Here is a 19,047-nt window from a genome sequence, read left to right on the forward strand (position 1 = left end):
AGTTCCCTGACCAGGGATCAAACCTGGGCCCCCTGCATTGGAGAGCGGAGCCTTAACCACTGGACCACCAGGGAAGTCCTTATGTAGCAATTTTAGAATGCAAGTAAACTTTACATTTGCCCCTATGTAGACATGTGAACAGTGCATGCTTATCAGTTAGAATTCAGAATCCACTCTGGCTAAATTAAACAGAAAGGTAATTTATTAAAAGATAGTGTCAGGCTTCCCTGGTGGCACAGTGGTTGAGAATCTGCCTGCTAATGCAGAGGACACGGGTTCGAGCCCTGGTCTGGGAGGATCCCACATGCCGCGGAGCAACTAGGCCCGTGAACCACAACTACTGAGCCTGCACGTCTGGAGCCTGTGCTCTGCAACAAGAGAGGCCGCAATAGTGAGAGGCCCACACACCGCAATGAAGAGTGGCCCCCACTTGCCACAACTAGAGAAAGACCTCACACAGAAACGAAAACCCAGCACAGCAAAAATAAATTAATAAATAAACTCCTACCCCCAACATCTTCTTTAAAAAAAAAAAAAAAAAAAAAAGTTACAGAAGTGCCCTGATGAGGAAATCACTAACCCTGCCACCAGCAAGCAGTAAATGCCAAAACTCAAATCCATTACAACTTTTATTATTACCAGCACCAATGTCACTTCTCCATTAGGAACTAACTCAACCTTGTATTAACTCCACTTTAAGCTGACCACCTCTATTGCCACTTCTGTCTATAAAATGGAAGTTATGAATAGAACCCTCATGTCCCTACATTGTATATTTTCAAATAGAAGACATCTGTAGGTGTGGTCTGACTAGTGGCTCTTAGTAACATGCCTGCATCCATCCAGATACAAGGGAATCTGGGAATTTGCGTTTTGAGTAGTACGTTCACTGGAGAGGCCTAACTCATAATATGGGCATTTCTGCAAATGTAGAAAGCTACTGAAGAATTGGGAGGTCCCAAATATGATAAAGAGATTAAGGCTAATATTTAACATACAAGATATATTATGCCACGTATACTTAATTTATAAATAAATACCCAATATTGGGGAATTATGATTAAAAAAACTTAACTTTTACTTACTGACGGGATGTACTATTTCACTGAGCATTTAATAATGACTCAAAATAATTAACTAGATGCCTTTCAGCAGCATACTACCCATAAATCTGATGTCTCCCTTGCTAATGGTGCCAAGAATAATCAAAGTGTGAGGTCTATGGCATATAGACGAGCAGTACTCCTGGGCATGTTTATATTTTTCTCCAGACTAGTTAAGCGTATACACTCTAAAAGCCATTAATGTACAGAAGAAGACGTATACAAGAATGTATATTGCAGCCCTGACCCCATTAGTGAAAGACTGAAAATAACCTAAATATCCATCTATAGACAAATGGTTAAATAAAATGTAGTATATTTCATAACATAGAATACTATAAAAGTTAAAAAAAAAAGGCCTACATACACTAATGTGGAAAGTACTCCAAGGTATATTATTCAGTGAAAAAATTCAAGTTGCAAAACAATAAGCATTTTGGTTTTTATTCATATTAACAAACATAAAATCATTGTACAAACAAATTGGTATGTAAAAACAGAAAAGGTTTGGAAGGTTACTATTAACAATAGAACTGGGGACTTCCCTGGTGGTGCAGTGGTTAAGAATCCGCCTGTCAATGCAGGGGACACGGGTTTGAACCCTGGTCCAGGAAGATCCCACATACCGCGGAGCAACTAAGCCCATGCGCCACAACTACTGAGCCGGCGCTCTAGAGCCCGCGAGCCACGACTACTGAAGTCCACGCACCCTAGCGCCTGTGCGCCGCAAGTAATGAGGCCACACACCCCCACAACTACTGAAGCCCACACACTCTAGGGCCTGTGTGCCACAACTACTGAGCCCATGTGCTGCAACTACTGAAGCCCATGCATCCAGAGTCCGTGGTCCACAACGAGAAGCCACTGCAGTGAGAGGCCCGCAGACCACAATGAAGAGTAGCCATTTCGCCGACTGGAGCAAGCCCGCCCACAGCAGCAAAGACACAATGCAGGCAAAAAAAAGAAAATAAAACAATAGAACTGCAAACTAGTAAGAGATCTACCAAACAGGGAAAAGGTACAAAAACAAGCAGGAATAATTAATTGCAAAATGTCAATTTTAGGGAATTTCCTGGTGTCCAGTGGTTAGGACTCCACACTTCTACTGCAGGAGGCACGAGTTCAATCCTGGTCATGGAACTAAGATCTCGCATGCTGCGCAGCATGGCCCCCCACCCCCCAGCCAAAAAAAGTCAATTTTACCGGGACTTCCCTCGTGGTCCAGTGGTTAAGAACCCGCCTTCCAATGCAAGGGACACTGGTTTGATCCCTGGTCGGGGAACTAAGATCCCACGTGCTGCAGGACAACTAAGTACCACAACTAGAGAGCCCACACACCGCAACTACTGAGCCCACGCGCCACAACTGGAGAGAAGCCTGTGCATTGCAACTAAGACCCAATGCAGCCAAAAATAAATTTTAAAAAATTTTTTAAATGTCAATTTTGCCTATTGAACTACTTAGTGCCATTTTGACAAGAATAAAAAGAAACAACTCACTGCTGTAATTCATATAATTTTGCTAAGAGTTGGCAATGTTTATCAAAAGCCTTAAAATTATATATTCTTTGGTCCAGAAATTCTACTTGTCAGATTTGCTCAAAAGAAAGATATACAAAAATATAAATACAAAGATGTTCATCACAATTTTATAATAGTGAAAAGTTAGAAACATTCAACTGCTATGGTCTGAACATCTGTGTAACTCCCAACTTCATATATTGAAATCCTAATGCCCAATGTCATAGTACTGGGAGGTGGGGCCTTTGGGAGTTGCTTAAGTCTTGAAAATGAATGAGATTAGTGCTCTTCTAAAAGAGAGTCCACAGACCTCCCTAGTCCCTTCCACCGAGGACACAGTGAAAAGGCACTATCTATGAACCAGAAAACCCTCACGAAATACCAAATCTGTTGGCACCGTGATCCTGGACTTCCCAGAAATAAATTTCTGTTGTTCATAAGCTACCTAATCTGTGATATTGTTATAGCAGCCCGAATAGAACAAGACACCAACAAGAGAGTGAGAATTTGTTCAGTAACTGTAGTCCAGCCACATACAGAATATCCTAGAGCCTTAAAACCAGATTGTATATAAAACTGATGAGACCTGAATAAGTTCTGCGGACTGTATCAACGTAAATTTGCTTGTCTTTACAACATACTATCGTTAAGCAAGGTGTTACTACTGGAGGGACCTGGGCAAAAAGTACACGGTACCACCCTGTACATTCTGGGGACAACTTCTTGTGAATCTATAATTATTTCAAAATAAAGATTTTAAAAATGGAGGAAAAAATATAGAAGACATGGAAAATGTTCACATTTTGAAGACACTTGGAAAAACAGTAAAGCAAGTTGCTATCTTATGGAAATGATTCAAGTGTGTGAAATAATGCACAAGCACAGAAAAAAGTGGAGAGGGAATTCCCTGGTGGTCCAGCAGTTAGGACTCCATGCTTCCACTGAGGGGGCATAGGTTTGATCCCTGGTCTGGGAACTAAGATCTGCTTGCCGCATGGCACAGCAAATAAATAAACAAATAAATAAATAAGGTCATAACACCTTTGTAAAGCAATATGTCAATATTGATGTGAAAAACTTTTAAAACATTCACTATTTGAGCTACCACAGAGAATATTAGCCTAACAGCTTTATACATAAGAATGTCCTTTATAGAATTACTCAATATAAAGAAAATTTGGAAACTGAAAATGTCCATCAAAAAAACTTGATGTGGGGACTTCCTGGTAGTCCAGTGGGTAAGACTCCGAGCTCCCAATGCAGGAGGCCTGGGTTTGATCCCTGGTCAGGGAACTAGGTCCTGCACACATGCCACAACTAAAGATCCTGAGTGCTGCAACAAAGACCCGGCACAGCCAAAATAAATAAATTTTTTAATTGAAAAAAAATTTAAAACGTTGATGTTTTCATATAACAATCTTTAAAATGACACAATAATGAATCTGACAAGTCAGTTTAATGAGAACAAAGACTTAATTTTTCATTTAAATTCTAGATAACCATGTTTGACTCATCTTTTGACTAAGTTTAATAAAGAAGCCCATAAAAATCCTTATCTCATTAAAAAAAAAATCCTTATCTCTCCCACAGAACTAGAAGTAAGCCCTTGAGGCTACAGTTATATAAAACATCTATTAAAGGATATAAATTGTCCAAGTGCATGCTGAAACTATCTGCCAACATACACATATGCAGTATGTAAGCACAAAGATACTCTCAAATCACCACAAAAAAATTCAAATTGTCAGTCCATAAAACTAACAGATCAACACCTCTATCTCTAAGCAATATATGCCATTATCGAATAAGCCAAAAGCAGTCCTTATGATTGACCCATTTTATGCCAGTTCCTATCTGGGGAAAGATACAAATGAAAGGAAAAAACAGAAACATAAATTTCTTGGCAAAATGATATCTTCTAGTCATAAAAGAGCAGTTTTAAGGTAACAGAACCAAGAGTTAGGAAAAAGTCACCATAAATATGGCAAAACCATCTCTTTGGTCATATATAACTGTTTTACTTACCTATTTACTATCAGAAACAGAAATCCCATGCCACTTAACCCTACAAATGCTGAAAAACAGAAATAAAGTATAGAAATTGATTAAACTTATTTGCCTCATGCAGATCAATCATCCAGGTTTAATTTTTACATCTCCAATACTGAGAGGACAACACCACAAGTACTTTTTAAAAAAAGTGGGGTGGAATTCCCTGGCGGTCCAGCGGTTATGACTCCGCAATTCCACTGCAAGGGGCACAGGTTCAATCCCTGATCAGGGAACTAAGATCCCACAAGCTGCAAGGTACAGCCGCCCCCCACCCCCCAAAAAAAATAAACACCTGTCATTTCATCCATCATGAAACTTCAGAGTCCTACCAGAAGATGCTTAGGGGCATTTTATAGAAAGTAAAAATGAAAAATGGGAATTTTTCACCCATTCTGACAAAGAAGGATAACTAACATTTATGGAACACTTAATTCATCTTCATAACAACTACATTTAAATTCTATCATCTACATTTTGTAGATAAGGAAAACCTTACATTACCTAAAGGTAATCTGCCCAAGGCTGCACAGCTAATAAAGACAGAGCCAGAATTTGAACCTAGGCACTCTGCAGAGTCTGCCACTATACTACAGTTGCCTCAGAGTTACATACTATTTAAGGAATATTACAAATCTCCTCACCAAGTCTGTAAAACAGTCCCTGGCCCCAGTTCCACCTAGAGTGTCTAACAATACAGAAGAAATGGATATAGAAAATAGACACCAGATAAGAACTAGAGTACCCAGGGCAGAAGTCAATTCAGCTCTGCAATGATTTCTATCTTAGGGCCATGGTACAGCTAATTTTCAGCTATTAAAAAAAAATTTTTTTTAAAAAGGTAAGATCCATGGTAATTTATGCAATAAAATTTACCCCCTATTACAAAGCACTTACCCTAACTTGAATTATTTTGTCCGCAAGCTCCACAATGGCAGTGACCTTGTCTATGGTTTACTCTTCTCTAGCACCTTGAACAGTAACTAGCACACAGGAGACCAATAATAAAATTTACATGCTATATGAGAGTTTCTTAAACTTTACTGTGCATAAGAATCATCTAGGGATCTTGATAAAATGCAGATTCTGATTCAGCAGTTCAGGGATAGGGCTAGAGAGTTTGTATTCTAACAAGCCCTGGGTAAAGAAGTTACTGAGGCTCACACTTTGAATAGCAAGGTAACTGGACCAACCTAAGTCATTTGCCCAATTGTCAAAAATCAGGATTCACTTACTCCACACCTGGAAGGAAATCTTCAGTTTATTCATCAATAAAACTATTACTGCTGATCCTCTAATATCAGAGGGAAAGACAAGTTCCCCAAATTCCCACTTCCTCAGTCATATGACAGATGATGAGTGCTTAAAACTCTGGGGGAGGGCTTCCCTGGTGGCACAGTAGTTAAGAATCCACCTACCTATACAGGGGACACGGGTTCGAGTCCTGGTCCCGGAAGATACCACATGCTGTGGAGCAACTAAGCCCGTGCACCACAACTAATGAAGCCTGTGCGCCTAGAGCCCGTGCTCCGCAAGGAGAAGCCACCGCAATGAGAAGCCTGAGCACTGCAATGAAGAGAAGCCCCCACTCGCTGCAACTAGAGAAAGCCCGAACGCAACGAAGACCCAATGCGGTCAAAAAAAAAAAAAACAACCAACCACCTCTGGGGGAATCATGGATTGATCTGAAGATATAATCAAAATTAGACTTCTTCCTAAAAAGTTCTTCATATGAGATTCATAATCACCTTACTGTTAAAGACTAAGAACCCAATTAATAGATATTTAGCATTTAAATAGTCCTCAAAATACCAAGTCATTTTACTTCAAATTGGTCATCTGATAAAGCCAATAGCTAACTATACAAATGAACTCAAAAAACCTCAAACCTCAAATATCAGTACTAAATATCAAAATAATCCTTTTCATAAAGGGCACCTTTTAATTCCTAGTGTGTATAGCCAAGTCAGCAAACCGTTTGTTACGAAAACTGAAATGAGATATTTCATAAGTATATGTGAAAGCAGCAACTCACTTATGTTTATTATGTACCAGACACTAAGTGCTTTACATCGACTGTCAATCCTCTTAACAACCCTGTGAGATAGATAATAATTATAATATCTCATATATTAGTATTATCCTCAATTTACAGATAAGGAAACTGAGAAACACAAGTTAAACAACTTGCCCAAGGTCATACAACTAGAAAGTTGCCTAACCTGAGCAGGCAGCCTGGCCCCAGAGTCTATGTTCTTAACCATTCTTTTATGCAACCTTTCATATAAATGTATTTTATTATTACTCAATCACTGCCCTCCTATTTTTTTCCTTCCTCCAACTCAAAACGATAGAATAACCCTATTTCCCTTGGCTTGCTCAACTGCAAATTTTTGTAAATCCTATAAATTTACATTTCCCATAGCCAATTCAACAACAAATACTTTAGTACCAATTTAGTACACTATCTTCCCTTGTTAATGATATGGAAAAACAACAACCAGCCAAAAAGCACACAGTAAATCTCCGATCTCCTCTGAAAAATTATCATACAAACCAGGACATTTTGAGAATAAAATGGGGTGCGACATCTGTTCCAGAAAACAGGTGTACACTATGACTGTCCAGGACAAAATGGGAGGTATGGTCACTCTACCCATTTTGTAGTTTGCACTACCTAGTGGTATGAAATACTGGCCAACTATGTACTATACAAACCCTGGATTACTCCTGACTTTTCTGCCCTGACAGAGAAAATGCTTTTCTCTTCCCTCAATAATATATAAATCAAACAAAACTTAATTCCTCATCCTTGGCTCTATGCCTATGTTCATACCATACTCCTAGTAATATTCATCTAAAGTACTCCTCTGTCTTTAATTTAGAGCCAGTCGTTTATAAATACAGAGATATTTTCTGAACTAAAGATTGGTTCAAATGTCCAGACAAGGCAACAGATGAGAGGAAACATGAGTATGTGATATTCAAGTTTCTTTTCCTTACATTTACTTACATTTATACATTAGAAAAAATATTTTTTCCACAAGAGCAAATATAAAGTGCCGATTTGCACTTTATCATTTGTATTTCTTTAAATCTTGCATATAAATGAGTCTAAATTTTAACAGTCCGCAAGCTTCATTCTCATTTTAAAAGTTTTATTTGCCCAACTGATAATATACTCAAACTATAAAAAAATTTAAAGTAAGGTAATTAACCTGTTTGGCTTACAGCAAAACAATAACGATGCTGGGATTCAAACTCAAAGTTATACGTCTCTTAAATCAGTGCTACCTCACAGTAGCCTTCGCAATTAATAGTGCTACTATCATGTAGTTTTAATAAATTTCCCAGAAATACTTGCTGTGATGATCACATGATAGTGTCTGTCAAGCCTTTACCTAGACTGTATTACAAACAAGGCTTAATACATAAGCACCATGAACACAGGGCTTCCTTCCCTGGTGGTGCAGTGGTTGAGAATCTGCCTGCCAATGCAGGGGACACGGGTTCAATCCCTAGCCCGGGAAGATCCCACATGCCGCGGAGCAACTAAGCCCGTGCGCCGCAACTACCAAGCCTGTGCTCCAGAGCCCCATGAGCCACAACTACTGAAGCCCACGCACCTAGAGCCTGTGCTCCACAACTAGAGGAGCCACCGCAATGAGAAGCCTGCGCACTGCAACGAAGAGTAGCCCTGGCTGGCCGCCACTAGAGAAAGCCCGCATGCAGCAACAAAGACCCAACACAGCCAAACAAAACAAAAAAGAAAACAAAAAAACCCACCATGAACACAACCTAAACTGTCAGAAGAATCATTCTCAAATTACAGATAAGAAGCTGAGGATCAAAAAAAGTTATCACTTGCCTCAGGTCATAGCTAACATTTGAACCCAGGATTCCAAAACCCTTACAGAAAATCATAGCGCAAAACACAAAAGTTTACAATGTTTTCAAGACTGGAAACCTCCCTCAAGAATTGAACTTTAAAGAAAACACAACTTAAGCAAAACACAGACTATAGGAACAATAAATTAAAATCCTACAAGCACTATCAGAGCTAAAGAGTCACTTTCCATTTTCACTTAAGGATATTCGAAGTGGAAGTTTAAAAAAAATTTTTTAAGACTTCACAATGATAGCTGCATTCGTTTCCTAACTTCCTCTACTTTCCACTCCTCTGCAATACAGACACGGACCCCATCTCTACCTACAGGGTCTAAATCTTTTTTTAAGCTCTTAAAAAAAAAATCTTTTTTTAAGCTCAAAATTACAGATTTCAAATGTTCATGTCTAGTACTAAAGATCACTTCCATTAGCTGAGAAGTAATATGGAGCTGACAGACAGCCTGAATTGATAGAAAATAGTTGAATATCAATATTTCTAGTTACTGGTTTTTCACATACTGTAATTTGAAGCACCATGAAGTACTTTTACATCTTTATATTCACTTCTGAGCATTTTATTCCACTTTTCACACTTCAAAAATAATTTCTACTTCATTTTCAGCCCATTATATTTGAAAATATTTCTTTGAAACTGTTTATCCATTTAAAAACTCTGTATCCACCTCCAATAAATATTCCAAAATCAAATTGTTCAAAAATCACTCAGCTATTCACTTATTTATAATTCTTCTTGGCAATAATTTCACAATTCGTTAAGGCACTTTCTTCTTTTCAGTCATTTCTGAAAAGTCATTTCAACTAAGTCATATCTAATAATTTTTTATAAATATGTGATTATTTAAGCTAATGGGAAAAAACTGAGTACTATACTTGAGGTAAAAGGCACAATACTTCCCATGATTACTGAAATATAAAATCAATGAAAAATTATCTAGGCAAATATCTCACTTACTTCAGATTCTAAAGCTAACCTAAAATTTAAAACGTTATCACCTAAAAAAGCAGAAAACTTTAGAAGTCAGATAAATTACTTTTTAAATTGTATAAGATCTGGGGGAAGAGGGATTTACTGTTTAATGTGTACAGAGCTTCAGTTTTGCAAGATGAAGCTTCTGGAGATGGATGGTGGCAATGGTTGCACAACAATGTAAATGTACTTAATACCACTGAACTGTACATTAAAAATGGTTAAGATGATACATTTTGTTATGTGTATTTTACCATAAATTTTAAAAATTATGTGAGAGTATGCATCCTAGGGTGCATAAAAGTCACTGCTACCTAAATAAGTAGTTATAAGTATTCATTTTTAGGGAAAAACTCAAATAGAGACAGAAATCCAATTAAAACATTGCCAAACAACTAGAGCAGACATAATTGGCTGGAAATACTGGAGGGAGAAAATGATCTGAAAAATGAATAAAATACTGGCAAACCATAAAAACACGAAAAGATTACAAACTGCCTCCTTGGCGCTCAAAAACTTAAATAACTCTCTAGCAGCCAGAAGAACACAGCAAATTGCTGTTTCAAACTTTCAGAATTTTTTGTAACCGAATTTATGTTGGAACATGTTTGACAATTTGGTATATTATCCAAACGTTTTTACCTCTTCCCAGAGAGACAGACACGGTATGTGTCTCCTTCAGAACAGAGATGAGATAAAGACAATAAAACTACTGAAGTCAGTATAGCCCTTTGTCTGCAAGACCAAGTTTTAAAAAAGTTACATCTAAGCATTACCTAAAATAGGATTCCTAGTCTGCCTATTGATTTCTATTGCAGTATACTGCAATTTAGAGTTCTAATTCCACCTTCAATATTCACTAGCTGTATGATCTTGGGCAAGTTTCTTAAATTTTCTGTGCCTTAGTTTCTTTATCTCTAAAATGGCGATAATAATCCTACTTACCTCATAGATAGGTTTGAGTTGATGTATATAAATGTATACATGCAAAAAGACTTAACAGGCCTGACATATCAATAGTGAGCACAATTCATGAGAACACAACTATTATTATATTATTATCATTACTATTACCTATCCCACTGATTCCAGTTATAAACTAGTTAAGCTGGGGTCTCTCCAGAAAAATGCACACAAATAAAAGATTTTGAACACAGCTGCAGAGGACTCATCAATCCCAGATTAGAGAAGTCCTACCAAAGCAACTTAGTTGGTAGTAAAGTGGTTATTAACCTCCCTCATGCCATGGACCTCTTCAGTAGTCCAATTAACCTATGAATCTCTTCTCAGAATGCTTTTAAGTATATGAAATACACAGGACTACAAAAAATCAATTATAGTATAGTTATGAAAGTATTTTAAAATTTCTAATTTAGTAATAAATGTTTCTTTACAAGTGCATTAAACAAGACTTTTTAACATATAATAAGGAGGAATGCGCGTAAACATTTCAAGATAACTGCAAAAACTGTAATATGATATGAAAACACTTCTCTTGTTGCATCCATTGAAATGTCAAGAATTTTTAATTCTCTTCAATTCTAGATTTCAATTAGAAGCTAGTGAAAATAAACAGGCAAATTTTTTTTTCCTCAACCAAGTTCACAGACTTCCTCAATTCCATCTAGGGACCCAGATTAAGAACCCCTGGCTTATTGGAAAATAAGTGCAAAAATAAGTTTTGGAGTCTGTGACTTATGTTCTAGAAGCCAGACTTCAGACTTTAGTCCCCACATTATTTACACCTGAATGACCTTAGACATCAAACTTCTGAACTTTGGTTCCCTCATTTAGAATAATTCCTACATCATGAGGTTACAAGGATTGAATATTATTTAACAAAATGCCGAAAGACCAGTATGTTATATTTTATTGATTTTAATACCATATAATTAGACCCAAATATTTAATGCCATTGTTAATTTTCAGTAAAACTCATTATATGTGAAAAATTAAAAACCACATACTGATTTACAAAGAAAATGAAAATATTAACTATATGTAACATTTTAGTGAGAGCTATGATTTGGCTTCAGAATGACCTGTATCTAAATCCCAGTTCCACTACTTTAGTCTTACTAAGTTAAACTCTCCACCTCAGTTTTCTCATCTATAGAACACTGCAAGGTTGTTTTAGAAACGAGAGGATCTAGCTTAAACGGTCAATAAATGGAGTTATTATTAAAGTTCACATTTTAACAAAGCCAAAGCAATCAATTTGGACCTCAAAAGTTTATTCTGGAATTCATGTTTATACAACTACAGCTTCACAGTCCTTTGCCCGGCAAAACACATACACACTTAAAACCTGCAGCATTTGCTTGGCATAACATTCCTAACACAAACTGGCACTGCTTGAAATCAGATATGATTTCTTATTCTGCCTAAGGAAAACAACGAGGATAAAAAACGATCAACAGAATGGATTCAATAATTTTAAATCTCTTCATGATTTACTTGGAATCTTTACTACCAAGGTTGGAATACTCTATAAGGTAGCTGTTTCTTTAAAACCCAATATAAAGATATCAAATTTATCGCTACATATTGTCGGTTAGATTAAAAAAAAAAGGCAGAAGCATGTGTCTACTTTATGCCGGAATACTATAGATTAAGATTTCCCCCACCACCACGTCCGTCTGAAAAAAACCCGCCATAGACTGGCTCCCGATCCATTATACAACCTGTAAATTCCTTCCCTCATTGAAAAGATTCTTTTTGTGGGCATAGTTAACAAGTGCCAAGCTGCGAAGTTGCAGCTTTGCTGGTTTGACGTTTTCACAATGCAAGAACAATATGATCTGGAATCTACTCAAAGCATTAGCCAGGCAGTCAGCTGATGCTCACTGCACACAAGAGAAAGACAGAAATAAGAGAAACTGAACCTCGCAAAACCACTACGTTTTAAAGCTAAAATAGGCCAACAGCAGATGTTCCAGTTAAAGTAATAAAAGTATTTCTATTGTTAAAATAACAATTAAAAAAAAACCAAACAACCGGCTTTCCCCGAACTAGGTTTCGCTCGTTCTTGAAATTTTCCTTGTAAAGGGCTCTTATCCGTTCATAAAATCAGCCCCTCACCACGGAGCGGCTGCCTGAGTTAACTTTATATAGCCAAATCCTACTGGCTTCTCCTCCGTTCACAGTAACTCGCCTGCCACCCACAGAACGTTCCAGAGATCTAGGGACGGGGACCAAACAAAATTTGGTGGGGGTTGCTAAACAGAAGCTTTCAACTTTCTTTCCCAAACACTTCTACCGAATTTCACCTTCCTGCCTCCGCAGCCCCACATGTTGCTCGCCTGCTCCCAGAGGGCCGCGCGAGGCCTCGGTTCACCCCGGAACGCGCCCACCTGATTACCCTTTTCTCCGCAGACTCCGCCCTCCCCGCCCCCCTCCCCCCCCTCGCTCGCCTCCTCTAGAAGGTCCATATGGGACGCTTTCCCCTTCCTCCGATCCTCACGCCGCACCAGAGAAGCCTCGATACTCCACCTTCGGTTCTCCCCCGCCACGGCGCTCGCCTCTCACAGCCTCCTAAAGTGCTGCGAGCGCGCAAAGCGGAGCCGCGGGCCTGCACGGCCCAGGTGCTGTGTCAGCCTATCTGCCGGTTCCGCGCCGTGTACGGCCTGGAAAGTCACATGGCGCTGGAACCGGCCGGCGCCTTCACACTCCTGCTCTCCTCAGAGCAGGACGAGAATCCCAAGTCCACTCACCTCCACGAAGAGCAACATGACTTTCTCCGCTCGGCCCAATCGTTCTCGCCGACGCGACTCCAACTGGCTTACAGGCCGGAGCCCAATAGCTAGGATAAGGACACTCGCCTGGCCCCTCCACCCGGCAGCGGACCCGGCTCCTCCCCCGCCGTCAGCCGCTGCGGCCTGACCCGCCCAGTCCCTCCTCCCTTGAAACAGCAACTGTTTCCGGCTCTAGAGAACAATTGCTTCCGGGAGAAAAGAAAATCCTCGGCGCGCTCAACTTTTGCGCTACCTTTTGCAGCCGCAGTATGGACTGTACTATCATGTGGCCGGGGGGGGGGGTGGGCGGGGGAAGCGATCAGAGGAAGGCACCATTCTGTGCCACGGGAGTATGTAAAAATTTTACAGGCGCATTTTATCCCTGGCGAAACGGATAGTTACCATGGCCATAATAACTCCGCAGTTCTCGTGGCCCAAGACCTAGATCTGATAAAAAGCCGAGCTTGTGCAAAATGTACTGAAAAACAACCAGCCCTGCCGAAAAGGCGGCGGCTCTCAGGGAAAAAGTAGAGAAGGGAAAAAAGCAGCAGTAATAGTAAACATATTAACAGCAACTGCTGTACATTAAAGGCCTACTACATGCCTGGCACTATTCTAAGTATTTTACGTGAATTAATCTAAACAATCCAACGCAATAATACTATTATTCCTATTTTACAGTTGAAGGAGCTCTCTAGAACACACTTTGCCCCAAGTTCCCTTGAATTAGGTACCCACATCTCTGCTCAATATAATCCTATTTGGTAGTACTTAGCCTGGATAGCCTCTTCATTGATGTTCTGCCATTAATTCAAATGAAATACACACAAAAATTTTTTTAATTATCTTTATAATTTTCTGTTAGATGATCCAAAATCCTTATTATCTTTAGCAACACTTACTAGGATTTGTCCCTCCCTTATCAGTCCCACTTCTATATCCTAGCTCTGACACTCATCGTTTGAAACAGTCATGTCTTGATCTTCTCCAATGGATTTTTTCTATTCTATTATTTCAAAAAATCTTCCTAAATTGAAAGTTTCATTTTTACCAAACTGTTATTATTTGCTTTCAAGACCTTACCATTCTGATACTATGTAATCTCCCTTAACCTCAAATGAATCCCTTCATTTTTCATTTAGATACCAAATTAATTTCCCCTTCGAATTGCTGATATTTCTGTCCCATACTCTCCTACTCTGATCTGCAGTAAACTCAACATTACCTCATCTCAATTAAACCAGTCTCCTTACTTTTTCCCTGAAATAACAAACTCTGCACTCACCTCCAAAGCCATGGCTCATTGAAAAGCCTATCTGAAATGCCTTCATTTGTCAGTCAATCTTCTCTCTCCATAAGATTCTCCCAAAGACTCTGCTCCTCACAGGTCTCTTCTTCATGTCCCTTGTTAGCACTTGAATATTATATTCTATCTTAATTTTTTTGTTGTTGTTTTTTATTTTCTTCACAGGTCCCTATCATATATTTTTCAGTCTAGTATAATGGTAGCCACATAGTAGTATCTCAACAAATGCTTGTCAGATTGAAGAGATTTTAAAATTTGCTTTAAAAAGCCTTCATTTCCAGTTGCTGATGAATTCCATGCTGCATAAAAAAATATGAAGGAGAGAGAGAGAGCACAATAATACTAAATTAGTTTTGTTGACAAGTATGTAGGCTGCTTTGTGAATGCCCACTAGGGTAAGCAATATAAAGAAATCAAGAGAAATGAACAGTTATTTAAGGATCTCACAATATAGTATTATTATCAACAAAGTAATTAATAGATTAATTGATTATGTTGAGAAATGCTGGGTAATGATAGATATTTTAATGAAACCTCACATTTATATAAATAAATAATTCTCCTTAAATGTAGCCCTTTCACAGGAATGTACAGTGGAGAAAGGACAGCCTCTTCAATAAGTGGTGCTGGGAATACTGGACAGGTACATGTAGCTGTTGGTGGGAATGTAAATTGATACAGCCACTGCGGAGAACAGTATGGAGATTCCTTAAAAAACTACAAATAGAACTACCATATGACCCAGCAATCCCATAATTCAAAACGAGTCATGTACCAAAATGTTCATTGCAGCTCTATTTACAATAGCCCGGAGATGGAAACAACCTAAGTGTCCATCATCAGATTGATGGATAAAGAAGATGTGGCACATATATACAATGGAATATTACTCAGCCATAAAAAGAAACGAAATTGAACTATTTGTAATGAGGTGGATAGACCTAGAGTCTGTCATACAGAGTGAAGTAAGTCAGAAAGAGAGAGACAAATACCGTATACTAACACATATATATGGAATTTAAGAAAAAAAAATGTCATGAAGAGCCTAGGGGTAAGACAGGAATAAAGACCCAGACCTACTAGAGAATGGACTTGAGGATATGAGGAGGGGGAAGGGTAAGCTGTGATAAAGCGAGAGAGAGGCATGGACATATATACACTACCAAACGTAAGGTAGATAGCTAGTGGGAAGCAGCCGCATAGCACAGGGAGATCAGCTCAGTGCTTTGTGACCACCTGGAGGGGTGGGAGTGGGAGAGTGGGAGGGAGGGAGACGCAAGAGGGAAGAGACATGGGGATATATGTATATATATAACTGATTCATTTTGTTGTAAGGCAGAAACTAACACACCATTGTAAAGCAATTATACTCCAATAAAGATGTTTTTTAAAAATGTGGCCCTTTCAGAAAACATTATGAACTTCCTTGAATAAATAGACTTAATTGTGATTTATAGGAAAGGAGGGAGTGATATTTTATGACTGGGGGGGAGGGTGCAGTCTAACAATAAAAGAAAGTATGAAAGTATTCTGGGACTTACAAATGTTTCCATGAGGAGAGGAGTTTTAAACTATAATGAATATCCAAATTTTAGACAGTTTCCATGGAGGTACTGAGGAAGAATATGCCAAATGTTAGATAAAGAAACCTAAAGTACCGCATCTGGTTTTGAGAGGTTCACCAACTGGTGGATAGAAACAAATAATAAATAGTTACACTCAATGAGATAAGTGCTATGATACAAAGTTTACAAAATGATTTGGGAACACAGGGGAGGGAGTAATTTAGACAACAGGATCTTAGAAGGGAAAATATTTAACTTGCTCTTACATATTGATTGATATTTTTGAAAGACAATTACATTATGATCCCCTGTATCCCTTTCTCTGAAGAATTGAAACAAATTGTTTAAATTTACAAGTTTACAACAAGCACTCAACATAGGACTAAGTTACAATAAGGACTCAACATAGGAAGTTCTCATAGAGAAATTGTTATACATCCACAATTTATATAAAATCTAAAACATACAAAATGATATTACATAGTTTATGAACACATACACCTGCAGTAAAAGTATATAAACAGAGACTAGACACAAATACATCAAATTCATGCTTGTTATGGCCCTCTGAAAAGGGGAAAACAGGAAGGAAGGAGTCTGGGGAGAACACCAAAGGGGACTTCAACTTTATCTCTAATGCTTTCTTTTATTTAAAAATATCTGAAACAAATATGACAAAATGTTAATATCTGTTCATTCTGGGTGGTAGGCACATGGCTATTTGTTATATTTCTTTCTGTACTTTTCACATTTTTTTAAATTAAAAAATAATCTACACAACCAACAAAACCATCTGTCCTTTTAATTGCTCTAGTGTCCTAAATCCTTTCACCACCTCTACAATCAGAGGAGCTGCCCAAAGTACTCTTCTTTCAGTTAGAAAGCAGCCTCTAAGCGTTCCCTTCAATTTCCCAGCCAACTACAGAACGTCAAAGCCTTCTTCAGTCAGGCTTCTTGAAAAAATGAGCCACTAGGCAGTCAGTGCAAAGAGTGTGATCTTCATGCAAATACTATCTTCCAAGTTACTACAAGTCTAGGAAAAGTTGAAGGGCAGCTGAGGAAGTTGTAACACAATTATTCCATTACAAGCTTAAACATTCTTAAGCGAAACCTCAGGAGGAGAGAAGAACCAGAAGCTACATTTGATACACTGGATCTTGAATTCTAACACCTAGATTTTAAGCTCATTTAAAGCAGGGCCTATACCTTCTATTTCTTTTAGCGTTCCTGTTTATTCTTTCCTTCCCTCCCTCCCCCCTTCACCCGCTACCATCACAGCATATAGAATGCCTAATTCTCTGCATATAGTAAGCACTCTTCAAATGTTTGAGTCAATGATAACGTCACAATGGGTCTATTATGACATCACCCGGACTGAAACACCACGGCTAGTATCAGGGTACACCACAGATTCTTAACCACTGTGCTGCCAGAGAAGTCCCGCAATACCACAGTATCTTGATTACTGAGGTTTCATAATAATTCTTGAAATCATGTAGTTTTAATTCCTAAACTTTGTTCTTCTTCAATTGTGCCCAACTTCTCTCATCTTCCTTTTACTTCCTTTTCCTCTTCTTGGGCTTTTCTCTCAAGACTCAAACACTCATAATCTGAAACCCATCTTTGAGACTTCCCTGATGGCGCAGTGGTTAAGAATCCACCTGCCAATGCAGGGGACATGGGTTTGAGCCTCGGTCCGGTAAGATCCCACATGCCACGGAGCTACTAAGCCCATGTGCCACAACTACGGAGCCTGTGCTCTACAGCCCGCGAGCCACAACTACTGAGCTCACATGCCACAACTACTGAAGCCCGCACACCTAGAGCCCGTGCTCCGCAACACAAGAAGCCACCACAGTGAGAAGCCTGGGCACCTCAACGAAGAGTAGACCCCGCTCGCTGCAACTAGGGAAAACCCATGCACAGCAAGACCCAAAGCAGCCAAAAATAAATAATAAATAAATTTATTTTAAAAAATAAAAACTGTCTTTATCCACACTGCTTTCTCCCTTTGCTTTTCCATAGGATATTTAGAATCAGTCTGTCAAATACTATTGGGGAAAAAAAAAAGCCTACTGGTATTTTGACTGGGAATGTATTGAATTTGTAGGTCAATTTGGGGAGAATTGAAATCTTAATATTGAGTCTCTGACCCTTGAATATAGCATATATCTCCATTTATTTAGGTCTAATTTTTCTCAGAAGTGCTTTGCATATCTTTTGTCAGATTTATCCCCAAGTAGTTCATATTTTTATATTATTGTAAATAGTATTGTTCCTTAATTTCTATTATCGATTGTTCACAACTAACAAAGAAATACAATAAATTTTTGTATATTGATCTTGTATACTGAAACCTAATCTATTAGTTCTCATAGATATTCTTTGTACAGTCTTTGGATTTTCTACATAGACAATCCTATCATATACTAATAGAGGCAGTATTATTTCCTCCTTTCATATCTCTGTGCACTTATACTTGGTTCTTGACTCATTGGTTAGGCTAGGACCTCCAATATCAAGTTGAATAAAAGTGATGAGACATCCTTGCTTTGTTCTTGATATTAGGCTTTAGCGGAAAGCATTCAGTCTTCTACCATTAAGTATGAAACAGCTGTATATATTTTATGGCTCTTTATCAAGTTGGGAAATTCCTTCTTTTCCTAGTTTGGTGAGTTTTTTTTTTTTTTTTTTTGCTGTACGCGGGCCTCTCACTGTTGTGGCCTCTCCCTCTCCCGTTGCGGAGCACAGGCTCGGGACGCGCAAGCTCAGCGGCCATGGCTCACGGGCCCAGCCCCTCCGCGGCACGTGGGATCTTCCTGGACCAGGGCACAAACCCGTGTCCCCTGCATTGGCAGGCGGACTCTCAACCACTGCGCCACCAGGGAAGCCCC

General features: G+C 38.7%; 1 protein-coding gene across 1 annotated transcript in view; it reads right to left on the bottom strand.

Moving 5' to 3' along the window:
* Positions 1 to 13,389, bottom strand: part of LARP4 (La ribonucleoprotein 4) — a 64,263-nt gene extending 50,874 nt beyond the window's left edge. Inside the window, exon 1 of the mRNA XM_065888341.1 lies at positions 13,262 to 13,389. Coding sequence (XP_065744413.1) covers positions 13,262 to 13,279 — 18 coding nt within the window. The 5' untranslated portion in view covers positions 13,280 to 13,389. The remainder of the gene's footprint in view (positions 1 to 13,261) is intronic.
* Positions 13,390 to 19,047: the final 5,658 nt, after the last annotated feature.

The sequence above is a fragment of the Phocoena phocoena genome, chromosome 11 (assembly GCF_963924675.1).
Source record: "Phocoena phocoena chromosome 11, mPhoPho1.1, whole genome shotgun sequence".
Taxonomy (NCBI): Eukaryota; Metazoa; Chordata; class Mammalia; order Artiodactyla; family Phocoenidae; genus Phocoena; species Phocoena phocoena.